Here is a 20,716-nt window from a genome sequence, read left to right as displayed (position 1 = left end):
CCAGAGCGCCAGGATAGCAGGGGGTTCTGTTCCCAGCATTGGGTGTCTGTCTCAAATGTGAGTCTACTGTTCACAAGTACAGCCGCAGTCCCAGGGAGCCCTGGCAGGGTCCCCATCCTTCCCCGGAGGGAAAAGCTGTAACACAGCCGAGCCAGAGCTCCAGGATGGCCGGTGATGCTGGCTCGGCTTTGAGCATCTGTATCCCATGTGGGTACCATCCCCAAGTCCTGTGGCAGATCCAGGGAGCACCAGCAGGGCCCCATACCTCCCTGAAGGGAGAAGCTGTAACACTTTATCAGCCTCACAATGACTAGTTGAGTTTCGCTCTGCCAGGATTTGAGCCTGAGGCATGCAGGCTACAAACCGCTTGGATGTAGATATTGAGATGTGTTCAGTAAAGGAGGGGAGGCACTGAGGCGCACACATGAAAAGCTCTTTGATTCCTGCAAGCAGGTTGAAGCCGTTGGCTTTTGGGATTTTGGTTTTTCCATGGTGCCCATAGTCACCTTTTTATGCTGCGTGCTTGCTCATGACATAGTCCCCCATATGATTTGTTGTACAAGAATATGTGAGTTTTGCGGAATCACTTGTGAAACAATGAGAGGGGTTGGGATATTTCCATGGTGTGAGATCTTAGCACTGCTGGTGATGGATGGTGCTTTGGAGTAGTTTGGCAGGGCACAGATTGAGACTGAGATGCATTAAAAAACAACATTTGTAGTGACTCTTTTTCTGCTTTATGGTGCTGTCACATGTGCAAAGGTACTGTACAGAAGTTGGGTTTTGTGTGCACCTCTCCGGGGCTCTGGTGCTTCAGCACATGTTGTGTGATGGCTGGGGGCCAGCATAGATGAGGCCCACGCTCCGAGCATGAAACATGCACCCACACAGATTGCAGCTCATCTGCCGACTGCCCCTCCATTCTCAGTGGCATGTTGTGGCATTTATTGCACATCTGCATGTCACCATGTTGGCGCAGTGAAGTGTATATAACATCCCTTCTTCTTTCCCTTTGAAAATACGAATGCAAACTTATATACAATTCTGTTAATCACGCCAAATGTTTCATGTTACCGCACATAGTCACTTAGCTTTCCAGGTGGCCTGGCACTGCCCTCAGGTGGTGCCGACCTGCCGGGCCCGGGGGAGCTCTTCTGGCTGCCAGACTGGGCTGTCTGCATCAGCTGACCTGGGGATCTGGTGCTATTCTCCTTCTCGGCCTGGGCTTCTTACTTCAGCTGGGAAAGTGGCCTGATGAGACCCTCCCTTTTGTCTCAGTTCCACAACCGCTTTCTCTCCCTCCACTGTCTCGCCATTGTCCATTTGATCCAGCCCCACTCTCCACACTGTCTGCCGTATTGTCTTGAACAATGATGTGTTCCCGGTGATGAGTCTCCAATCACAGCTTGCAGTGATCATAGTTCCTCTGCATTTGTTCACCATCCATCGGGTGGTCTTGAATAGGCTCATCAGCTTGGTCCTCGATGGCTTTCAGAGGACAAGTACCTTATCCCCAATTTTGGTTTGTGACTTCTTGGCTCACCATTTACTGCTCCTGTGCATGTTAGTTCTAACACTCTTGTCGAGTTTCCTCTGTTTGTTCACAGATTTTGGCTTGTTAGGGTGGTAGTGAGGTATGGAGGAATTTAACACAGCTCTGAACATGATGTCATCCAGGGGGGTATCGCTTGATGCATGGAGCGTCACCCGGTAGTTTCTGAGGAGCAGGTATAATGCAAACTCCCATAGGGCTCCCGGGGTGTTTGTTCTCTAAAAGACCGTTCCATGTCGCTGCTCGCCTGGTGCCACCACAATGTTGTGAGGTGGTGTGTTATCCGGAGGTCATCCATGTGCTTGGAATGGGGGCCCATTGTCACTTTTTAGGTACTTTGGTAGCCCATGTGTCGCAAAAATCTTTTCCAGGGCTGGCAACACTGCTTCTGCTGCTGTTGAATGGACCACTTCCACCTCCTGCTATCGTGAGTGTTCATTGATGATGACTAGGTGGTAGGTCCCTTCTTGTACTATGCAGAAATTGATACTTACTGATTCCCAGTGTGACGTGTATCTTGGTGCGGCTTGAATTGGTTCCGGTCATGGCATTGCCCCTGTGGCCAGGCACGGAAGGCATAAGTAAATGATTGCCTCAACATTTGCGTCGATCAGCGGGAACCACACTCAATCTCTTATCCATGCCTTTGTCCTCACCATGCCCTGATGGCTTTTGAGCATTAATTCCACGATTCTGTCATGCAGCCTGGGTGGTACCAGTATGTGTGTGTTTCTCAGGATGAGGCCTTTGTCTGTCATATATAGTTCATGGTGGATGGTGAATTCCCCTACTAGGATGTTTTTTGCATCCCAGGTGCAGTTGTGGTTAATTTCTAGGAAAGAGTTCCACTCCCTGCTAGGATGGCATCTTTTGTCTGGGTCATGGCTTCCCCCAGTAGTGATGTACTCATGGCCTTTGGTTTTGTTGCCTCCACGACCAGGCATAAGTGTTCCTCCCTTTTGGCATACTCTGAGATTTCAGCCTCAGTGGTGGCTCAAGGGTGTCTGAACAAAAAGTCTCCGGGTTGTCTGCCCCAGGTCTGTATGCGAGGTCAAAATCTTAGTTGTTGCAGTTGAAGTAACCATTTTCCGATTTGTGCTGGAGGGTGGGGTGCTGAGTCTGTGAAAACAGGGATTCACAGTTTGTGGTCCATGAAAGTCTTGAATTTCTGTCCATACAAGTATAAATGGAAGTGCCCGCATCCCACAGAACGGTGATGGCTTCCATCTCAATGTGCTCCCTTGGAGTAATTTGGGGTGATTTGTTAGGAGGTTTCAGATTTTGTTTTGTCTGAGATGTTGCAGATGCATTTGATCAGTCCCAGGTCTTTTGCCGATTCCCATCTGAGCAGGCATTCGGTGGCTGCATCTACAACATATATCTTTGATTATATCGTCTGTCTTCGATTCCTTCTGAGTGTGGTGTGAAATCGGCCTACCACCGGTAGGGGTTTCCTGCTGCCATACACATAGGGTTGTGTGTTTGTGTCACTCAGTGCTGGCTGGGGATCCATTTGTGCAGGTTATTTAGAGGCATCATGTTACTAATGTTCCATTGTTGATTGTCATTGTCACATCCTGCTCACCTACTTGGATGATGCATCATGGCCTTTTCTTCTTTCTCTTTGTGTTCTGGCCCTCTCGTTCAAGAGCACATAACAAATGCACCTTGCCTTTCTTCTTCCAGGACTGTTGAGCCACAATTGCTGCCATCATCCTACTATCTTTATCCGCTGACAAGGAGTCATTTTTCATCTTAACCTGCTGTACTTTTGCTTGCTTCCTGTTCTTAGGTTTCATCTTCTCGGATGATGGTCTTTGACCTGTGGGGTTACCCAAGGACTGGCAGACTTTGGCGTAATGACCAAGACAGCCACATGCGCCGCACATGGTGCCCTGTGTGGGGTGTCACTGCCCGCCACACCACCCACAATCATTGGGCCAGGGATTCTGGGTCACTACCCAAGAGCTTGGACGGGGCCACTGTAATCCCCTCATGGTGGTGGTCACTTGGTGACTGCCACAATCGATGGAGTTGGCATCAGCTGTAGTCTTTCCAGAGTCTCTAGGTGGTTCAGAATGGCGCGGTCAGAGTCATATGGGGACTCTCGTATAGAGCCCATGTCTCCGAAGCGCGTTGAGCCTTGCACTGGCTCCCTGTGGAGTCTCGGATACCCTATAGACTTTTGGTTATCACCTTCAAATGTCTTGAGGGAACGATGCCTCCTTACTTGCAAAGGTATATAAGGAAAAAACCCTGCCGCAGAAATGTACGATCTAACAATCTTAACCTCCTTAACCAGCCAAGATCCAAAACTAAAAAAACGCAATTGGGTGCCTTTGTGTTTGTGGCCCCGGCACTTTGGAATGCCTTGCCTAGTCACCTAAGTAATTCCTCATTCTTGAGTAATTTCAAAAAGGGTCTAAAAACATTCCTTTTTAAATAAGCATCCATCTGATATCGATATCCTCCCGTCCGGCAACTTTCTGACCTCAGGATACCTTTTGCCTGTTTTTTGTTATGTCTGTCTTTGTCCGCGCCCTCACACCCGCGGGTCTATGGCCTCGCAGTACAAATGTTATAAAGTAAAGTAAAGTAAAGTGCTCATGTGGGCAGCTCTTGCATGTGAGAGCTAACTTTGGCAGCCGTATTCTAGGATGCAGGATAAAGGAATTCCTTTTTTGCTCAGTATGTGCAAGCCGATAGCGCAAGCCGCTGCTCCGGGTGTTATAGGCGTCAAGTGTTTCAAACTCACCTTGAACCATAATGCAAAAATAAGATTTCATAATCTAGGTTGAGTTGGGGCATGAAATGATGTCTGAGAGCAAATTTTGCTGCTTTTTTATTCGTCATCACTTTCCGGGAGTGCATGTGAACGTGTTGCAAATGTGTAGTTTGTTATCCCCTAAATCCAATAGCAGGCAGGACTTTATTTTCTTTAAAGTCACATTCCTGCAGTCCATGGGCATGTCAAATATCTGGATCCACATAGCCCATCTGGGTCACACTGATTATGGTTCCGAGTATGGGTCAAAGGGGGCCATAGCCATGCCCTAATGTCCCAGTATTCGTGGTGGGAAATTGGGGCTGAATACAGGTGCCAATCTGGCAAGGGTGGATTGGCCCAGTGTAGCAGACATCATTAAGCATGTGGGTGGGTCAGTCACCTTTTACTGAGAACAGTTCTGGGGCGTGGAACCACCTGGTTCGCAGTGCTTTCTGCAGGATACTCCGTATTTCCCTTTAGGTCCTCTGCCACTGCAAATGTGGAGCACTGTATTGGTACCAGCCTGAGCCTTCAATGCTGGTATGCCTTTTGAGAATGCACATGTGTATGCGATGCTTGTCAGGCTCTGTGCCCTGCTGGGCTGCATTTATTATAATATGTTTTTGTTCCATGCACGTGCCACCTGGGCTGCATTACCTATCGTCGCCGGTTTTGTGTGCACCTCTCTTTTGCTCCGGTGCTTTAGCCCGTGTTGTGTGAGGGGTGGGGGCCTGCACAGATGAGGCGCATGCTGCACGCATAAAACATACACCCACACAGATTTCAACTCACCTTCCGACTGCCCCTCCATTCCCAGGGGGACGTTTCAGCATTTATTGCACGTGACCGCGTTGATGCAGGGACCTGTACATAACAGTGAGCAGCACATTGCTGTGAAATCGCAATGCTTTTTCATTCCAAGGCACCTGGAACTGGCGTTGTATTTTATAGGCTGAAATGTACTTTACATTTAACAGATTAATCTATACACCCAGAAATAAATGCACAGACAGAAGGTAAAGAAAATACATCTGGTTGGGCATTTAAATGTGTATATTTGGAGACACTCGACAGACCCTCTGATTTCTCAGGAAACCCAGAGGATTGGCCCTCTATAAAGTTGATGTATTTTCCAGAGGACAAAGCACCACACCCCCCTCTCCACCTGGCCATGATCCAGTTCCATACCATTCTCCCTAGGCTTAGCTGTGGTGTGTTTTTTATTGAATGGCACTTTAGCGCCACTTGTAAGCCAAACACATTGCATTAGAGTACAGCTAGCGAGACATGGCATATGAGGAAGGACACAAAGCTTGTAGGTGTTTATTAACCCACTCATTGACTTCCCATGGGCATGCTATGGCCATTGCCACTCAGTTGCTGCCCGTTCAAAAACACCTCCTCAGGGGAACTGTTTAAGCTTGCTCTAATCAAGCCTTACCTTCAAACTTTGCACTTGAAGTTCCTGCCAGTGTTTTTTCAAAGCAGTGTTTTGAGAGTTAATGACTTAATTGGAACTGTAAAGGTGCCACCAGTGTAATACAAACGTCTTAAGTAGGTCTGCCTTCAGCCACTCGATTTATAAGCACGATGCTTTTCCTTCACTGAAATCCTGTTAAAAACAAGCATTGGTAAAGTCAGCAGTTTCGGCTTATGTACAAGTATTAGGCATTTGCCAGGCACTGCTGCTAGATGCCATATACTTGCACTGTTCAGCAGTTGCTATCACCAGGGGTCAGTAATACAACTACGTCAGTGCCTGGCAAGTGTATTTCCCATGCCAACACAAAAGCCCAAACTGTTGGCATTGTCAATGCTTGTTTAGAATAGGGGGCAAATGCTTAGAAGAGATTATGTTAATATCATCTTTAAAGTCATGCATGAAATTGTTGGACGAACAGTACAGAAACATGATCCAATGAGAAGTGTCTATGATATAATTTACTCTATCATTGGCAAACATAGTTTTCCAAACGATGTCTCGAATATGCTTGTACCCACTTTTTAATCAAGTGAAAGAACATGCTGAATTCTGCAGGAGCAGGCATTCGGGAAATGGAAACATCACGTGATGTAACACCAAATATCTCCCTTGTATAGTTAGCGTAAATTATTGGGTACATCAGTTTTTGTTTGACTCTAGAACGCTTCTTCATATCCCGTACTAAATCTGCAGAAGTTCAAGAGTTATTTCATATTGCACTTAAAACAGTGATACAATGCTTGGGAGATAGACCCCATTCAAAGGTATGCATCAGAGAGTGTTTGCAGCCAAAAGCTTCAAAAAGCAGACAGTTATGTGTATTTCTCACAGTAAACCAGGACCATATATGTGTGAGGCTGGCTCAGGAAGCCATATGACAGCACCTTTATGGTACTGTTTTGGCAGCTGAAGAGGCGTCTCCCCTTTAGTTCGCCGATGCTCCTCTGTGAATGGGTGTGTCTGAGCTTTTCATATCATTGTGATCAGGTTAGCCTAGCGTCGGAAGCACACTCAATATGCTCTATTTTTCTTTTGCAGGAGCCCGAAAAGAAGAGGTGGCATTAATGAATGGCCTAACTGTGAATCTGCACCTTCAACTGGTATGTTTTTCAAACTACAATATGATATAATATGTTCAAAATTACTGATGCCTATCAATACTCCATGAATATAAGATTTTTTGCTAAAGGGCATTCAGATGCAAATCCTACAAAGAAGACCTAGAAACATGAATTTTGTCAGTTCATAATCTTTGAACACCACAGGGCTGAATTTTCGGAATGATTCAGTAGGTCCCCAAGCTGCACCTATTGATAGACTTGACTCAGAAATGTACACATGAAACATATTCACAGCAGAGGGGCTTCTTCTGACTCTGTTTGATCTTACTTTCTATATGCATTCGCAAACGATCTTCGAAAAATGTTTTGTAAGACACTTATTTGGCTTACGACAAATACCGAAGTTTATATATATTATTTCCAGGGACGTTAAGTTTAGAACTTAACACAACAAACCCCCTGAAATGCAGCTAAAGCCACCTTAACTTTGCTCCTGCTGCTGCGCAGCCTATGACCACAATGATGATATCATAGTAGCCATTAATATGTTAGACTATACAGTTGGCACAGCCAAAGGCCATGACCACTGGCTAGTATTGTGTCCAAGACCATGGCTAGAGGTTGGTTAGTGTATATAATATACAGTGCCCCAGCCGAAGGCCGTAGCTAATGACTGCTTAGTGTTGTTGCTTTTTTTAAAATATACATTGCACATGGCCAAAAGATGTACAACCTGCTCAAGGTCAAAACCCATGGCTAGTGGCCCATGTATGTGTTAGACTATATAGTGGACACATCCAAAGATTTTGGCCTTTAGCCAGTATTGTGCTAAAGCCCATGGATAGTGGCTGATGAGTGTATATAATATAAGGTGAACACAACTGAAAGCTGTAGCCACTGGTGAAGGCCAAAGTCTATGGTTGGTGGCCTGTTAGTGCTTGGAAATATACAGTGCACATGGGTGAAGACTGACCATGACTGAAGGCCATGATTAGTACCCAATAATGTGTTAAAATACATTTGGCCATGCCCACTGACCATGGCTGAAGGCCCCGTGATTGGCTGGAGTGGGTCTCTCCAGGCCTTGGGCTCTGTACTGTTCACTGCGCTCAGTGTACCTTTTCAAGGTAATAAAAACGACAGTGTGTCCCCATAGTTGCCACTGTTATGGCCATCTAGCATGGGAGAGTGCCTGCAGGTTGCAATGTCTGTTGGACAACACATGTAACAAATTTGTCTGTCTTCGCTGGGAACTGCTTCTCTTCTCTTCCCACCGCGGGTAAATGGCCATTGTTTGGGTTGACTGAGTCACGTGGGCGAAGACTGCAAAACTGAGATTTTCGGTCTGCAATTAGTGAGGATTTATTCTGTTATTTTGCAGGTGGCTTACTGCCCCGGGAGCCAGGAATGTTCCTCCCGCACATGTCCTTGGCTGTGAGCACTGGGTCTGTGCTTCGTGATGCAGAGTCTGCATCTCTTCTTCCCTTATTCTGAGGCTGGTGGCCTCATGTGTATTTACTACAGTCATTCTATGGTTTCCATATATATATATATATATATATATATATATATATATATATATATATATATATATATATATATATATGTTGTATTATTCTCCTTAGCGGTTAGTAGTATTCAACTCTTCCAGGTTCCTTATACGTTCCTGTAGCTCCATATGGTTAGTTGCAATAAAATGGTTGCAAGCTTGATCTGGGTGACTTTTGCTTTCTTGCATTTCTGCATTTGGGAAGTGAAAAGGAAAGGCTTCTGACAGTATGTATATGTATCCGTCCTCTACAGAACTGTGTATGCATGTTCTATGTGTGTGCACATGTGTGTGTGCATATCTTTGTGCACACATGCACGTTTACTTTGTGACTAATGTTACTATGTTGTGGTGTCACAAATGACATCAGCACGGCTGGATATTTATCAATAGTCAACCTGGTCCAGTGATGGGGTACCTGTATACGCGAAGACATCAGCTGGATAGGGTTTGAGCAGTTGCCTAAAAGAATATCTGCTCACATACGTGGAATGCACTGGTCGGCCTGGGGTTTGGCCAAACACCAACTGGCATCTCTCGTTTCTCACCCTTCGGCCTGACATACACATTGGGAAACAAAGGCCATTCCAGAGACCTTCTCTTCACCATTCTACGTCATATGCGTGTGCAGAATCATCCAGTAGCATGTTGAATTACATTGACTAGGCTACGCATCCCTGTGCCTCTCTCGCCAGCCAATCATATTACCCGATGCGTCTTCACGTCTTTGCGTCATTGTTATCCGTGTCTACGGACTGTCCAATCGTATGTTCAGATGTACTGACACAACTATGCCCACACCGTATGACGAAATCAATGCATACAACACTCTCCAATCATCAGGCACCACAGTCTGTAGCCGCAAATAATCACCACACCCATCAAAAATAACTTTACATTTATCATTGCTTTCTGTACTTGCTAGTGAAAGGTTATCAGAGTCACTGCAAGAACTGTTGGCACTTTACTACTTACATTCTTTATCCTGTTTACTCACTTTTTCCCTAATCCTATTTTCCTTTGTCTTGTGATTTGTTAAATTTGTCCATTTTTTGTTTTACTTTTATATTTCTTTTTTTAAAGACATTTTCATTTTTTGAGGCATTGGGCCTCATTACAAGTATGGATGTAAGGCAACAATGGTGCCGGTAGCGCTACCTGCACCATTGCTACCGCACCGCCATACTACGAGTTCTGCTCGTGGGTGCCTTTGCAGCCACCAGGTCACTAGAGGCCACTTCCCTTGCGAACAAGGTTTAGATGCCACAGCGTTTGCCATAGAGAAAGCTACAACCATTGTGATGGGATTTTCCATGACATTGTACGTCGAGCACACGCTATTTGCCGTTCTAGAAAACCAAAGGGCACATTGACATCTCAGAGAGCCTCTGCTTATGAAGTGATCATATCTAATCCACCGATTAAAATAATTTGATGTAAGATAGTAAACCCAGCTATGTTCATAGCAGAACCAGTCACTGAAGGAGAGCCAATACATGACTGCACAAATTATGAAGAGTTGAATGATGAGATTCCTAGAGTGAAAGAAAATGCATTGGCAGGAGGAGAAATTGTCTTTGTTGACGGTTCATTGAGAATCGATCAAAATGTTGGGCAAAGATATACACTCACTGCTGTGGTGAAGCTGTCATGAACCGTCGCCTGCGTCCATTCTGGATTTCGTGGTCCCTGACCCATAGAGGACTGAATGCAGTAATCCTCCCAACATGGTCGCATGATACGGAACGTAGCTTGCCAGTCTTTGCGCTCCATGCTCTGCGTACTACTGAACAGACACGCCCCCGCGGCTCTGCACGTCTCAATGCTACCACTCGCTGTAGTTGGACGTGTGTTGCCGGAGTTTGCTCAGGGCTTTTTTCTGAATCCTGTTTCCTGGTTCCTTGAATCCTCCTCCTTTCCTTCCTTTCCTCAAACTTACCTCTGAACTTTCCTGGATTTTCGCCTGCGCTCGAGTCACCGCGTTTTGTGCCTCCGAGCGTGGACATTGTTCCTTCCTGGTTCCGTCCTGGCCATCTGAACGTATCCTGGAGTTGAAACATCATCCTCACGCTGGAATACGAAGACCATAACACAGGTTTATGTAAATCCCGGACCGTGCGAAAGAAATCACCAAAGAAGTTTGCAAGCAAACAGGTGAGAAGGGGAGAGACGTGTGACAGAAGCACACAGCAAACAGAGAATGTCAGGTACTCATTAGTGCACGATTACCATCTCATTATTCAAGCTGCAGAATTATTGGCGTTGATACTCACGATTGAGAATCACACAGACAAGGAAGTAACGGTGTACAGTGACTCCGCCTATGTGACATCGACAGTGCGTGCAGGCTTTGCACACTGGAAAAGGATGGGCTACCTCCGAGCGGACGGCACGCCAGTGCTGCACGCAGCCCTATTGGATAGACTCATTAAGGCACTATAGCTCCCAGTGGGCATAGCGGTCGTGAAATGCGCCTCCCACACAAAGGGGGACAGATTTTATCTCACGAGGAAATCAGTCAGCAGACACGGAGGCCAAGCGCACGGCATCCAAAGATGAAACCATAATGAATGTGGAAATAACTGATGTAAATGAAAAAATGATTGTTGCACAACGTGAATCAGAGAGCTATAATAACATGGGGCAAACCCAGTTAATGGAACTCCAATGGGAGGCACCACAGGAGGAGAAAAACCTCTGGAAGCAGCGAGGGTGTTCTTTTAACCCCTCCGAAAGCTTGTGGTGACAAGACAGCACTGGTAAACCAGTAATGCCTATAGCCCTATTAAAATGAGCATTGGAACAGTTGCACTATCCTGCGCACATGACAAAATAGAATCTCACAACAAAGCTTGCTGAAGACTTGTTCGTACCGAACTTAGCTAATCACATTGCATTTTGTATGGTGAACTGTATAATCTGCCAGCAGTTCACGGCTGGACATACACCACGAGTAATTACAGGAGTCATCCCAAGGCCCAATGAACCTTTTCAGCATTTGCATATCTATTACGTCGATATGATTCAAGTATGTAAGGGGTACAGGTACCTAATTGTTGTGGTGTGTCCATTCTCTAGATGGATAGAAGCAGGTCCATGTACACACCCAGACTCTACCTGTGCAGCCAAATTCCTGGTGAGAGAGGTATTTCCAAGGTGGGGAGTATGTGAGGTTAGGAGATCAGATAATGGGGCTCATTTTGTTAACACAGTCTTTAAACAGATTAACTTGCTGCTCGGTATAAAGCACAAGTTCTCGTCGGCGTATCAACCGCAAGGTAATGGGATATGTGAGATGCTCAATGGCTTGTTAAAGGAAAGGATAGCTAAGTTGAATCTTACTCTAAGGAAGGGATGGGTACACTGCCTTCCTTTGGCACTTTATGCACTCAGAAACCAGCCTGGTTCTGACCATCATCTTACGCCGCACAAAATAGCAACAGGCAGAAGGATGCACACTCCCCTTACACCCCGAGACAGAGCTAGATGTGATGCCCAGCCAACAGGAGAAATCGTAGGGTCTGAAATGCTAAATTACTTGAATTGCATGACATCTTGTCTTACTGTAATTTCAGGCCACCTGGAGTGATGACGAAAAGGGTGCAGGGCAGCACAGAACACAGAAGGAGATACTACTGCAAACACAGTTCAGAGTTTATGTGTACCATCAATCTTCTCTGGAGATACAGTCCTGCTGAATAAACACACGAGAAAAAAATGAGACGAGCCAAGGTTTAATGGTCCCTTCACAGTGGAAGATGTCACTCCCTCTACAGTCAAGCTACAAGGAAGAAGAGCTTGTATCTTTCTAGGTGACATCAGGCCATACATTGGAGAAGGGCACCTGCCCGCACCCCAATGCGTAGAGACTACAGACGACAGGGAAGAACCACAGCACGTGCAGACGAGATCCATGACGAGGAAGAAGGACACATGACCAGCAAAGCGAAGACAAAGAACTTTTGTGCAAAGTTGTGATTTAATTTTGGACATTTCCTCTGAGAAAAAAGGGGACACAGACATAAAGAAATGGACACTCTGTGCATCCTAGTTGCTGGGTGAAGAAGAGAATTGCATGCATAAGCCACAACAGAAGTTATTAACTTTGAACTCTGGACTGAGGCACACTGAAGCCTTGATAAGAAAAGGATGTGCCAAATTTTGATCGAGGACACATAAATTGGAAGAAAATACAGTATCCAAACGCGTTCCAAATGGAAATATTGTTCAGACTCAATTATTGTGTCCCACAGAAGCGACATCACCAAAGATGCCCTGAGTTATTCTGACCTAGTTTTAAGGTCATACCTGTCATTGGTGGGAAGGCTCACCAGCATCACTGAATTTCCTAAAGATCCTGAAAACAAAAAGACAATAAGGAAGCTGCTCACTGTGATTGCTGAGCAGTTCCTCCTGCTTCCAGAGTACAGAGAGGAAAAAACAAATGTCTCAAGTAGAAGAAGAAGCAAATAGGCTTGTCAGCGTGCTGTTCTTTCGCTTAATTGAAGACTGTTCAGATCTTGTCAGGAGAAACACGTACGTGTTGACATTTCTTCGAGAGCCAGCAAACACAGAACATTTAAGTATAATCCTGAACAGAATTATCATCCAAGTTGCTCCACACACACATCGAGATTGCAGAAACTGCTCACAGTGAGTGAGGGCCAAACAGTTCCAAACTTTAGAAAGGGCAGTACAAATGTCCCTGTCACAAGAAGATAGCAGATTGGCAAGCAACGTCTTCTTTCGCCTAATTGAGGTTTTTCCAGAACTTGTGGGGAGGCCTGCCTGTGTTTACGTCCTCAGATTCATCAGAGACCCAACTAATTCTACACAGATGGGCATGCTCTTGCATGGTATCGTGATGCAGGTCGAACTTTCTAATGATCAACAGAATTATCTGAGAAGATTTTAAACTTTCCTCCGAGGGACAGATCGAGAAGGTATTGCCAGAGACTTCATTCTTGTCATGCTGACATGGACGACATGTCTTCTGGAGTGAAACAGATAAGAGGAATCGATTGGGAGCTTGTTTATTTTGAACATGCAAACTAAGAGAATTGCTGAACTTAGTCCCTGATTTTGACATTTTCGTATACGGCAAAGAGAACTGTTTCCAGAGACAAGAGGCAATATTTTAGTGAAGCAAAGAAGGACAATAGTTTCACTACCTGCAATCCACAAGCAGAAACAGCAGAATCCAGAGATAATATTGGCTAGAATGTATTAAAAGTTAGTTTTCTTTCCTCAGATGATCGAGATGGGCAACCAAAGTAGTGATCTTGTCATCCCTCAGGAGGAGAGACACTCGTATTGTTCCAGAACTAAATGTTGCAGGCTAACCTATAGAGGAATCATGTACCTATGCATTGTATTCATCATTGTTTTACTGTCACTATTGATTAAAACTACATGTTTTATTGGTGCACAAAGTGTTCCGATTCTAGTACACCCACCTAATGATGTACACATGAAACCCACAAAGGCACCCAGACCTTACATGGTCATTCCAGTCCCTAAAAGGTCTGATAGCGGAATGAGTGAACTTGAGATGGATGTGTTAGCAATGACACACACACATTATGGTAACAAACAAATTGAAAAGCCAGAGACAGGGTCGACAGAGTAAGGAGGAAAGAAGGTTACTGACAACCACATGCACGCAAACGATGAATGCTCACACACCAGGTCTAGTGTCAATAATTACAGAACCACATGCCAAAGAAGACAGGATGGTTGGGCAGTCAACCATGAGAAGCTCTACTATAAGTGAAGTTAAATGCCAAATGAAGAAAGCTGAACTAGTGAAGAGACAAAAGGAGTTGGAGAGGAATAATAACATTAATAAGCACCCCTGATACAACAATGAACGAGGCAAGTTTAAGCCCAGAGAAAATCTCACAAGCACAGATGATAGCAGAATCAATATTGTCGTTCATAACCAGAACCAGGAAAATACAAGAGGACAAGGAAAGAATTGCCATACTTTCCTCTACTCGACTGGCACAGATGAAGATGCCTGCACCATGGATTGGGATACGTGAAAATTCTCCAGCAAGAAGAAGCCATACGGATGTGTTCAAGGCCGTAGTTATAGCAAACTACATGAAAACCTTGAGAATCAAGAGAAGCATACAAGGAGATGACAGTGAGCTAAATGACTACTTGGACAGCACAGCACATTTGGGAAATAACCTATGGTACCAGCATATGAAAGAAGTTGGAAGACAGAATTCAGAGGGGGAATGCTTTTTTTTGTGCACACCTCCCTTACAGCATGGGGAAGTCAAAGATATTTGTAGCTGTAGAAATTGATGTCCAGACAGCACACTGACTATCACTCGTAGCAATGTGCATGACCAGAGGCCAGTTCATTGGAAGTGATGCCTCACTGAAATTGGCAACTGAAGCAACTGATCCAAATGAAGATGATTATGTCCAGGACATAAAGACAATAAACAATGGAAAGCCAAAACACATTGTGATCGTATATGAGAAGCCTGGAGTTAAAGGAGCAGAAATAAGAAGAAAAACAAATCACAAAGTAAACATTCAAGGGAAGATGCCAGAAGAGGCTCGAAAGTGGAAGAACAGAGGCCAAATGCAAATTTGGGGAACAGTGCTTTCACCAGATGGATGGGAGAAAGGAGTAGTGATATGCAGGGCATGATGGTCTTCGGTCACTACGAGCCCACCATCAACATGTGAAATGGATGCAAGCCATTGTGGCCGAAGCTTGCAAAGCTGCTAACTTGGGTTGAAGACAGAGGAGGACCTTTGCAGATAGTGCCATTGGAAAGTCCAAAATTCTGCTTCAGGAATAATGGCACAAGGAAGATGGGGGGGGATCAGAACTGTGGACGAGTTTTTGATGCTCCACGAATGGTACACAGTACTGCAGTGATCATGGATCATTATTGGGCATGTGGATCCCAAAGCATATATCAGACTGCCGAGAGGTATATACATGTATTGTCATCTTTGAGGTCATGGGTGTTAGTCCTTGCAGTGCACAGTGGTAGAGCGAGTTATGGTTGTGTACCTTACCATAACTGGCGAATTGCTGGGGTTTATCGGTTTAACCTGTAACCATTACGTCCCTGTAGGAAGTTGTTGCCAATGTAGGGCAACTTAACATAACGTCCCTTTAACAATGTTTTTTGTTAGTTAATTTCATAGGCTTTTTGTAGGGCACTTTAACTGTAACGTTGCTTTAGGCTAGTTGTTGCAATAAAGGGGAAATGTTTTCAGTAGCGCACCTTAACCATAACGTCCCTTTAACAACGTTTTTTTTTAATTGAATTTCATAGGTTTTTAGCACGGCACTGTAACAGGAACATTATTTAGCATAGTGTTTGCAGTAAAGATGATAAGTTTGTAGTACCAAACCTTCACCATAACATCCCTTTAGCAATATTTTTTGTTAGTTATTTGCATATGACTTTAGTAGGACATTGGAATGTTTCTTTAGCATACTGTTCTCTGTAAAGGTAATATGTATTTGGTACTTCAATTAAACCATAACATCCTGTTAAGAACATGTTGTCACTGATAGCTTGGCTGCCCTCCTCAAGAACGTTTGGAAAGGCCAAATTGCCCTGTGTATCGATCCATTTGTACTACCCCTTCCCTTGCCTAATAGTGTCAGTGTGTCTTACAAATGAAAGGTGTGCATGTTAACTGTTGGTGACACTGAGAGTGGTGTTTTATTTTTTTTAAAACAGAATGGTGAATCTGTACCGCACATTACTGGCCAAGATAGCTGCAGGTAAGTAAAGTGGAGGTTTCCTATGCACACTGCACGTGGCCGGCGTATGTGCAATCACAATGCAGGTATCCGAGGGACTGCAATACTAGCCACATGGCCGCATGTTGTAAATCTCTTTTAATTACTTGTGGGAGTGCACATCTATCCGTTTAAGAACTATGTCCATGCTTAGCGCATCTTCAGAGTGTTGGTCAGAGCGCCTCTGTCGCCAGCCCTATGGATTGATATGGTAGGCTACCGAATTTAAACTACTGGTCATGACTACGTGGGATGCTCTGCCAACCTACCAATTTGTCACTGCACCACCCCTGCCTATATGAGGTCCACTGGAAAACAAGGAACAGCATCCTCGAGTGTACAGTGGGCGTGCTAAATGTCACAATAGTTTGATGAATGTGCTGCTGGCCTTTACATGACCCGTAAAACAGACACACCGTCTCTGCACTGAGCATTGTGCGGGAAAGTGTCAAGGGTTCCCCTGCGGGTCGTAGAGTTGGAGATAAAATTTCACTGCAGGTGTGACATTTTGTAGTGAGTCTGTGAAAGGGCAAAGCTGGTGCGGCTTCATCACTAACACAGTAGTACATGTTAAGGAAAAGTAAGCAAACAGCAGTCTCTTCGGAGAGCCAAGAATATCACTGGTGGTTAGAACAGTACTGTAGTGGCATGGGTTGCGCTTAATAAATATCTTCCTCCTGCACATACTTACGCTGTTTTTCTCATTTTTATAAGTATTGTTGTATTTTCACAATTCATTCATCTCCGTGCATGCTAGTCCTATGTCGTACCATGAACTGTCCATACCACATGTGACGAGAACAGCAATGCAAGCATAAGGGACCAGTTGGCAGGTTACTACCCTGCCAAAAATGCAGTAGGTTAATTTCATTTACAGCGTTCGCCACATAGAATGTGGCCTACAACAGTTGCACTGCTGTATGACACAGGATCGTTAAAAGACCCTTGTACACCATATGCTGCGCTAATGACCCTTACCTGCCAAAGGGCATTGTAGTGCGCATGTACTGCAACCTGGTACTCTACAGAGGGAAGCTACTTTGAAGTGCTTTGAACAAGTCGGTCCAGGAGCTTGACAATGAGTGGTGGCTATTTAAGTGAGGGCCACCCAACATTAACCTCTCTGTGCATGTCCCCTACGATATCCCTGTAGGTGGTGGCCCTTTCGTACCGGCCCTTGCCTTTTCAGTTCTTCAGTGGCATGTGTTACAAGACCAAAAGAAATAGTAATCAACTGGAAAAGGAAAAAAGATAAGTAAAGAAAGCTCCTTTCAGAGTGCAACAATGTAAGTGGCAATGACAGCAGGCAGGGCGCTGTGCATTGTACACCCTCCATAGATGTTGTGGTACATAGAAGGAACCCTGGTACTGTGGAAAGCACTGCAGTCAAAATAGGTAGAAATGGGTGGCCGTTGAAAGAGATGATTTTACGTGTTGCAGTGTGTTTTCCAGAGCGCAAGTGCGCAACACCTAGAACAAACCTTATTGTTATACTTCCAAAATGGCAGCAAGGCAATTTCTGTAGGCAGTGCAGAAAACTGAAATTCAGAAATATTAAGAGGAATGCTATTTGTGGGGAAAACTCTTTGTGCTGTGAAACGGATGATTCCCCGTTGTAAAGTATGACATTGGCACAAGTTGTAAAAAGGCACAAATACACTACTTCACAATGTACCACACTTTTTCCATTTCCAGACCAAATGAAAAATAATGCGCCGACATGGTGCAAGAGATCGGAAACAGGTGCATGACCTAGCCAAGTGCCTTCTTCAGCACAAACGGCACTGAAAAGCGTGTTACATGTTGTGCAATTGTCGTAATTGCGTGTCATCATAGTCTCACACAGAGAAACCAAAATCAATCACTTCATTGTAGGTAATCCATACGCGTACAAATCCACATGATACAATCCACAATGAGCTCCCACTGACTCTGTTTTCCATTCACTGTGAAGTAATGTATGTAGAACTCCCCCAAAAAGCATATGCTGTGGCTCATGCTGTGGCTCATGCAACACACAGCCATAAGCGCACCCCCTGCATTTTGCTTGACAAATATACTGTGTACCACAGTCTGTGTGTGCACTCCACACCCAGAAACCTTATCAACCAATCCTGTGTACTCCACAGTCCCAAATGTATTGCGACCATGTGCAAAAGGGGCGTATGTCACACGTGCAACCCTGCAACTGTCACGATGTCTGTGGACTTTTACAGGTGTGTGTGAGTAGGAGAATAAATGTCAACCAAGGTAGGGGATGTCATTTGTACTGGAGGCTCTCAAAAGAGCCACTTTGTGGGTTTTTGTAAGTGTTTTTGTTTGTTGTACTTCGCCTCACATTCTTACAATAGCGTCTTCAGTGCAGCCTGTAGATTGGAAAACAAAACGTCATTGCCACTGGGCGACAAAGCAATGCCATTTCCATTGAGAAGGTGCACATATCGATAACCAATGATGTCATTCTCACACAAGTACATCCCAGCAGCATGCAAGAAGTTACACATGCTTCTGTTTCTAAGGCGCCTTCCAACCTCTGGCTGCTGACAACATTCATTGGAATAGTTATATACTGGACTTAGTCGTATACATGAGAAAAGCACCTTCACAGTGGGAAAAATGCGCTTCACTGCTTGCATCATCTTTTTAAGTTGACGGTACACACTTGAACAAGCTATGGAACCCAGAAGCAATGCTCCGTAATGCACAACCACAATGTGTACAGTAGCGAAAGTGGCCACTCGATGACATTCTGCAAGCAAATGGTCGAAAGTACGGACACCGACACCGCACCACAAAGCCTCCACTTCCTCCAAATTCAAATTGCCATTAAAGCCTCTTTCCACGGCATACTGGAGTAGATCTAGCACAAAGGGATCATCCACTATGAAAACTGTGTGTCTCCCCATCTCTGCCAGCCTCACTACACAGAGTAATGAAACCAAATATGGCGCCCTTTTCTGTGACGCACACTCTGACCACCTGATTGTTTAATTTCCACAGTCGCATTTCCATTGGCCAGCATGGTGAGATACGCACATTTTGGCACTTGCGCTCTCCATGTAACACTAACAATTCTGTACAACAGTCCCCTGCGTACACACCAACCCAGAAATATTGTTGCGCAATACCTCAACCTCCACAGTCCCATTTCCATGGCAATGGCCTGAAAATCCCCGGATGAGTCTTTTGTGCTGCGGGCGTGGATGGAGATGAAATATCAATCGGGTTAAGGGCTTTCTATTGTAGGGTTGGCTCTGAAAAGAGCCGTTGTTTTTTTCTTCTTTTTTTTCTTTTTTTGTTACTATCTGCTTCCACACAAAGAGCTTGTTTTCGGTTTCATACAGTTGTGTGTTTTGTTTTTGTCTTCCGAATCTGTCAGGAACTTTTTCAGTGCATCTTGGAGATGAGCGAACAAAACAGCATTAAGAATGGAGGACAAGGAAATGCCATTTGATTGGAAGAACTCTGCATTTGCTTGCAGAACTAATGATGTCGTTGTTACAGAAAAAACATGTCACGAGCGGACATAAAATCAGACATGTTTCTGTTAATCAGACACCTTCTAGCTTCTGGCTGGGTACAACAGCCAATATGGGCGGTCCATACTGTTGTTGGTGGTATTGTGGACAAAACCACCGGGGCAGTGGGAAAAAGCCTCCTCAATGCATTCATCAGCCTCTTGAGTCTACGGAGAAAACGTAAACAAGACACCTAACCCAATTGCAACACGCCACAGTGCATGACGACAACATGTACATTAGCGGAACTGGCCAGTTCTCTGCAAAGTGCATGCTTATCGGCTAAATTGAGGGCATCGACAGCACACCACAATACGTCAATTTCTGCCAAACTGAAATTGCCATGAAAGTTTCTTTCTTGGGCATGCTTGTGCAGATCTATCACAAAGGCATCACCCAAAGTCAACACAATGCGTTTCTCGATGTCAACCAGCGTCACTACGAGGAGTAATGAATACCAGTATTATCACCCCTTCCTGTCACCCACACCCTCAGTACCTGATTGGATAATCCCGACAGTGCCATTTCTATTGGCCAGCATGGTGAGAACTGCAGATTGTGGCTTGTGCCCTTCCCAAAGTATCGTGAGGGCCATGCCCCAGTAAAGCATGAACAGTCCTTCTTACCTTTCCACTATACTCTTCCCCCAAAGCCCTTATTGGGTATTGTTAAATAGTCACACACGCATCCACCAATGCCATCCAAGACGTCACCATCTAACACTGTCAGTTCTCCACAAGACGTCATATGTACCGTTACAAAATCAGCCTGCAAGTGTGCTGTTATTAGAAAGCACGTCCAGTGGAAAGTTCAGTCCAACATACAATTTGTGCATGCACATTCATCCTCATGAGCACCCATCATCACAAAAGAAAGGTATGAAAATGTTTTTGGCAGTATGTTTAAAACTCTGTTATAAGTGCTTCTGCGCATGATATCTGCCTCTAAGCGTCCATTTCATGTTTGAAAAGCATACTGGTTTTCCTCCCATTTCCTACCA

At 44.8% G+C, this 20,716-nt stretch overlaps 1 protein-coding gene across 1 annotated transcript in view; it reads left to right on the top strand.

The window, feature by feature from the left end:
- Nucleotides 1-20,716, top strand: part of KYNU (kynureninase) — a 1,315,291-nt gene that overhangs the window by 469,730 nt on the left and 824,845 nt on the right. The window contains exon 5 of the mRNA XM_069617389.1: nt 6,841-6,902. Coding sequence (XP_069473490.1) covers nt 6,841-6,902 — 62 coding nt within the window. The remainder of the gene's footprint in view (nt 1-6,840; nt 6,903-20,716) is intronic.

Source organism: Ambystoma mexicanum, chromosome 9 (assembly GCF_040938575.1).
Source record: "Ambystoma mexicanum isolate Mex_15411 chromosome 9, UKY_AmexF1_1, whole genome shotgun sequence".
In the NCBI taxonomy this organism is placed as follows: domain Eukaryota; kingdom Metazoa; phylum Chordata; class Amphibia; order Caudata; family Ambystomatidae; genus Ambystoma; species Ambystoma mexicanum.
The sequence above is the reverse complement of the archived record's forward strand: the minus strand, read 5'-3'. Positions and strand labels throughout refer to the sequence as shown.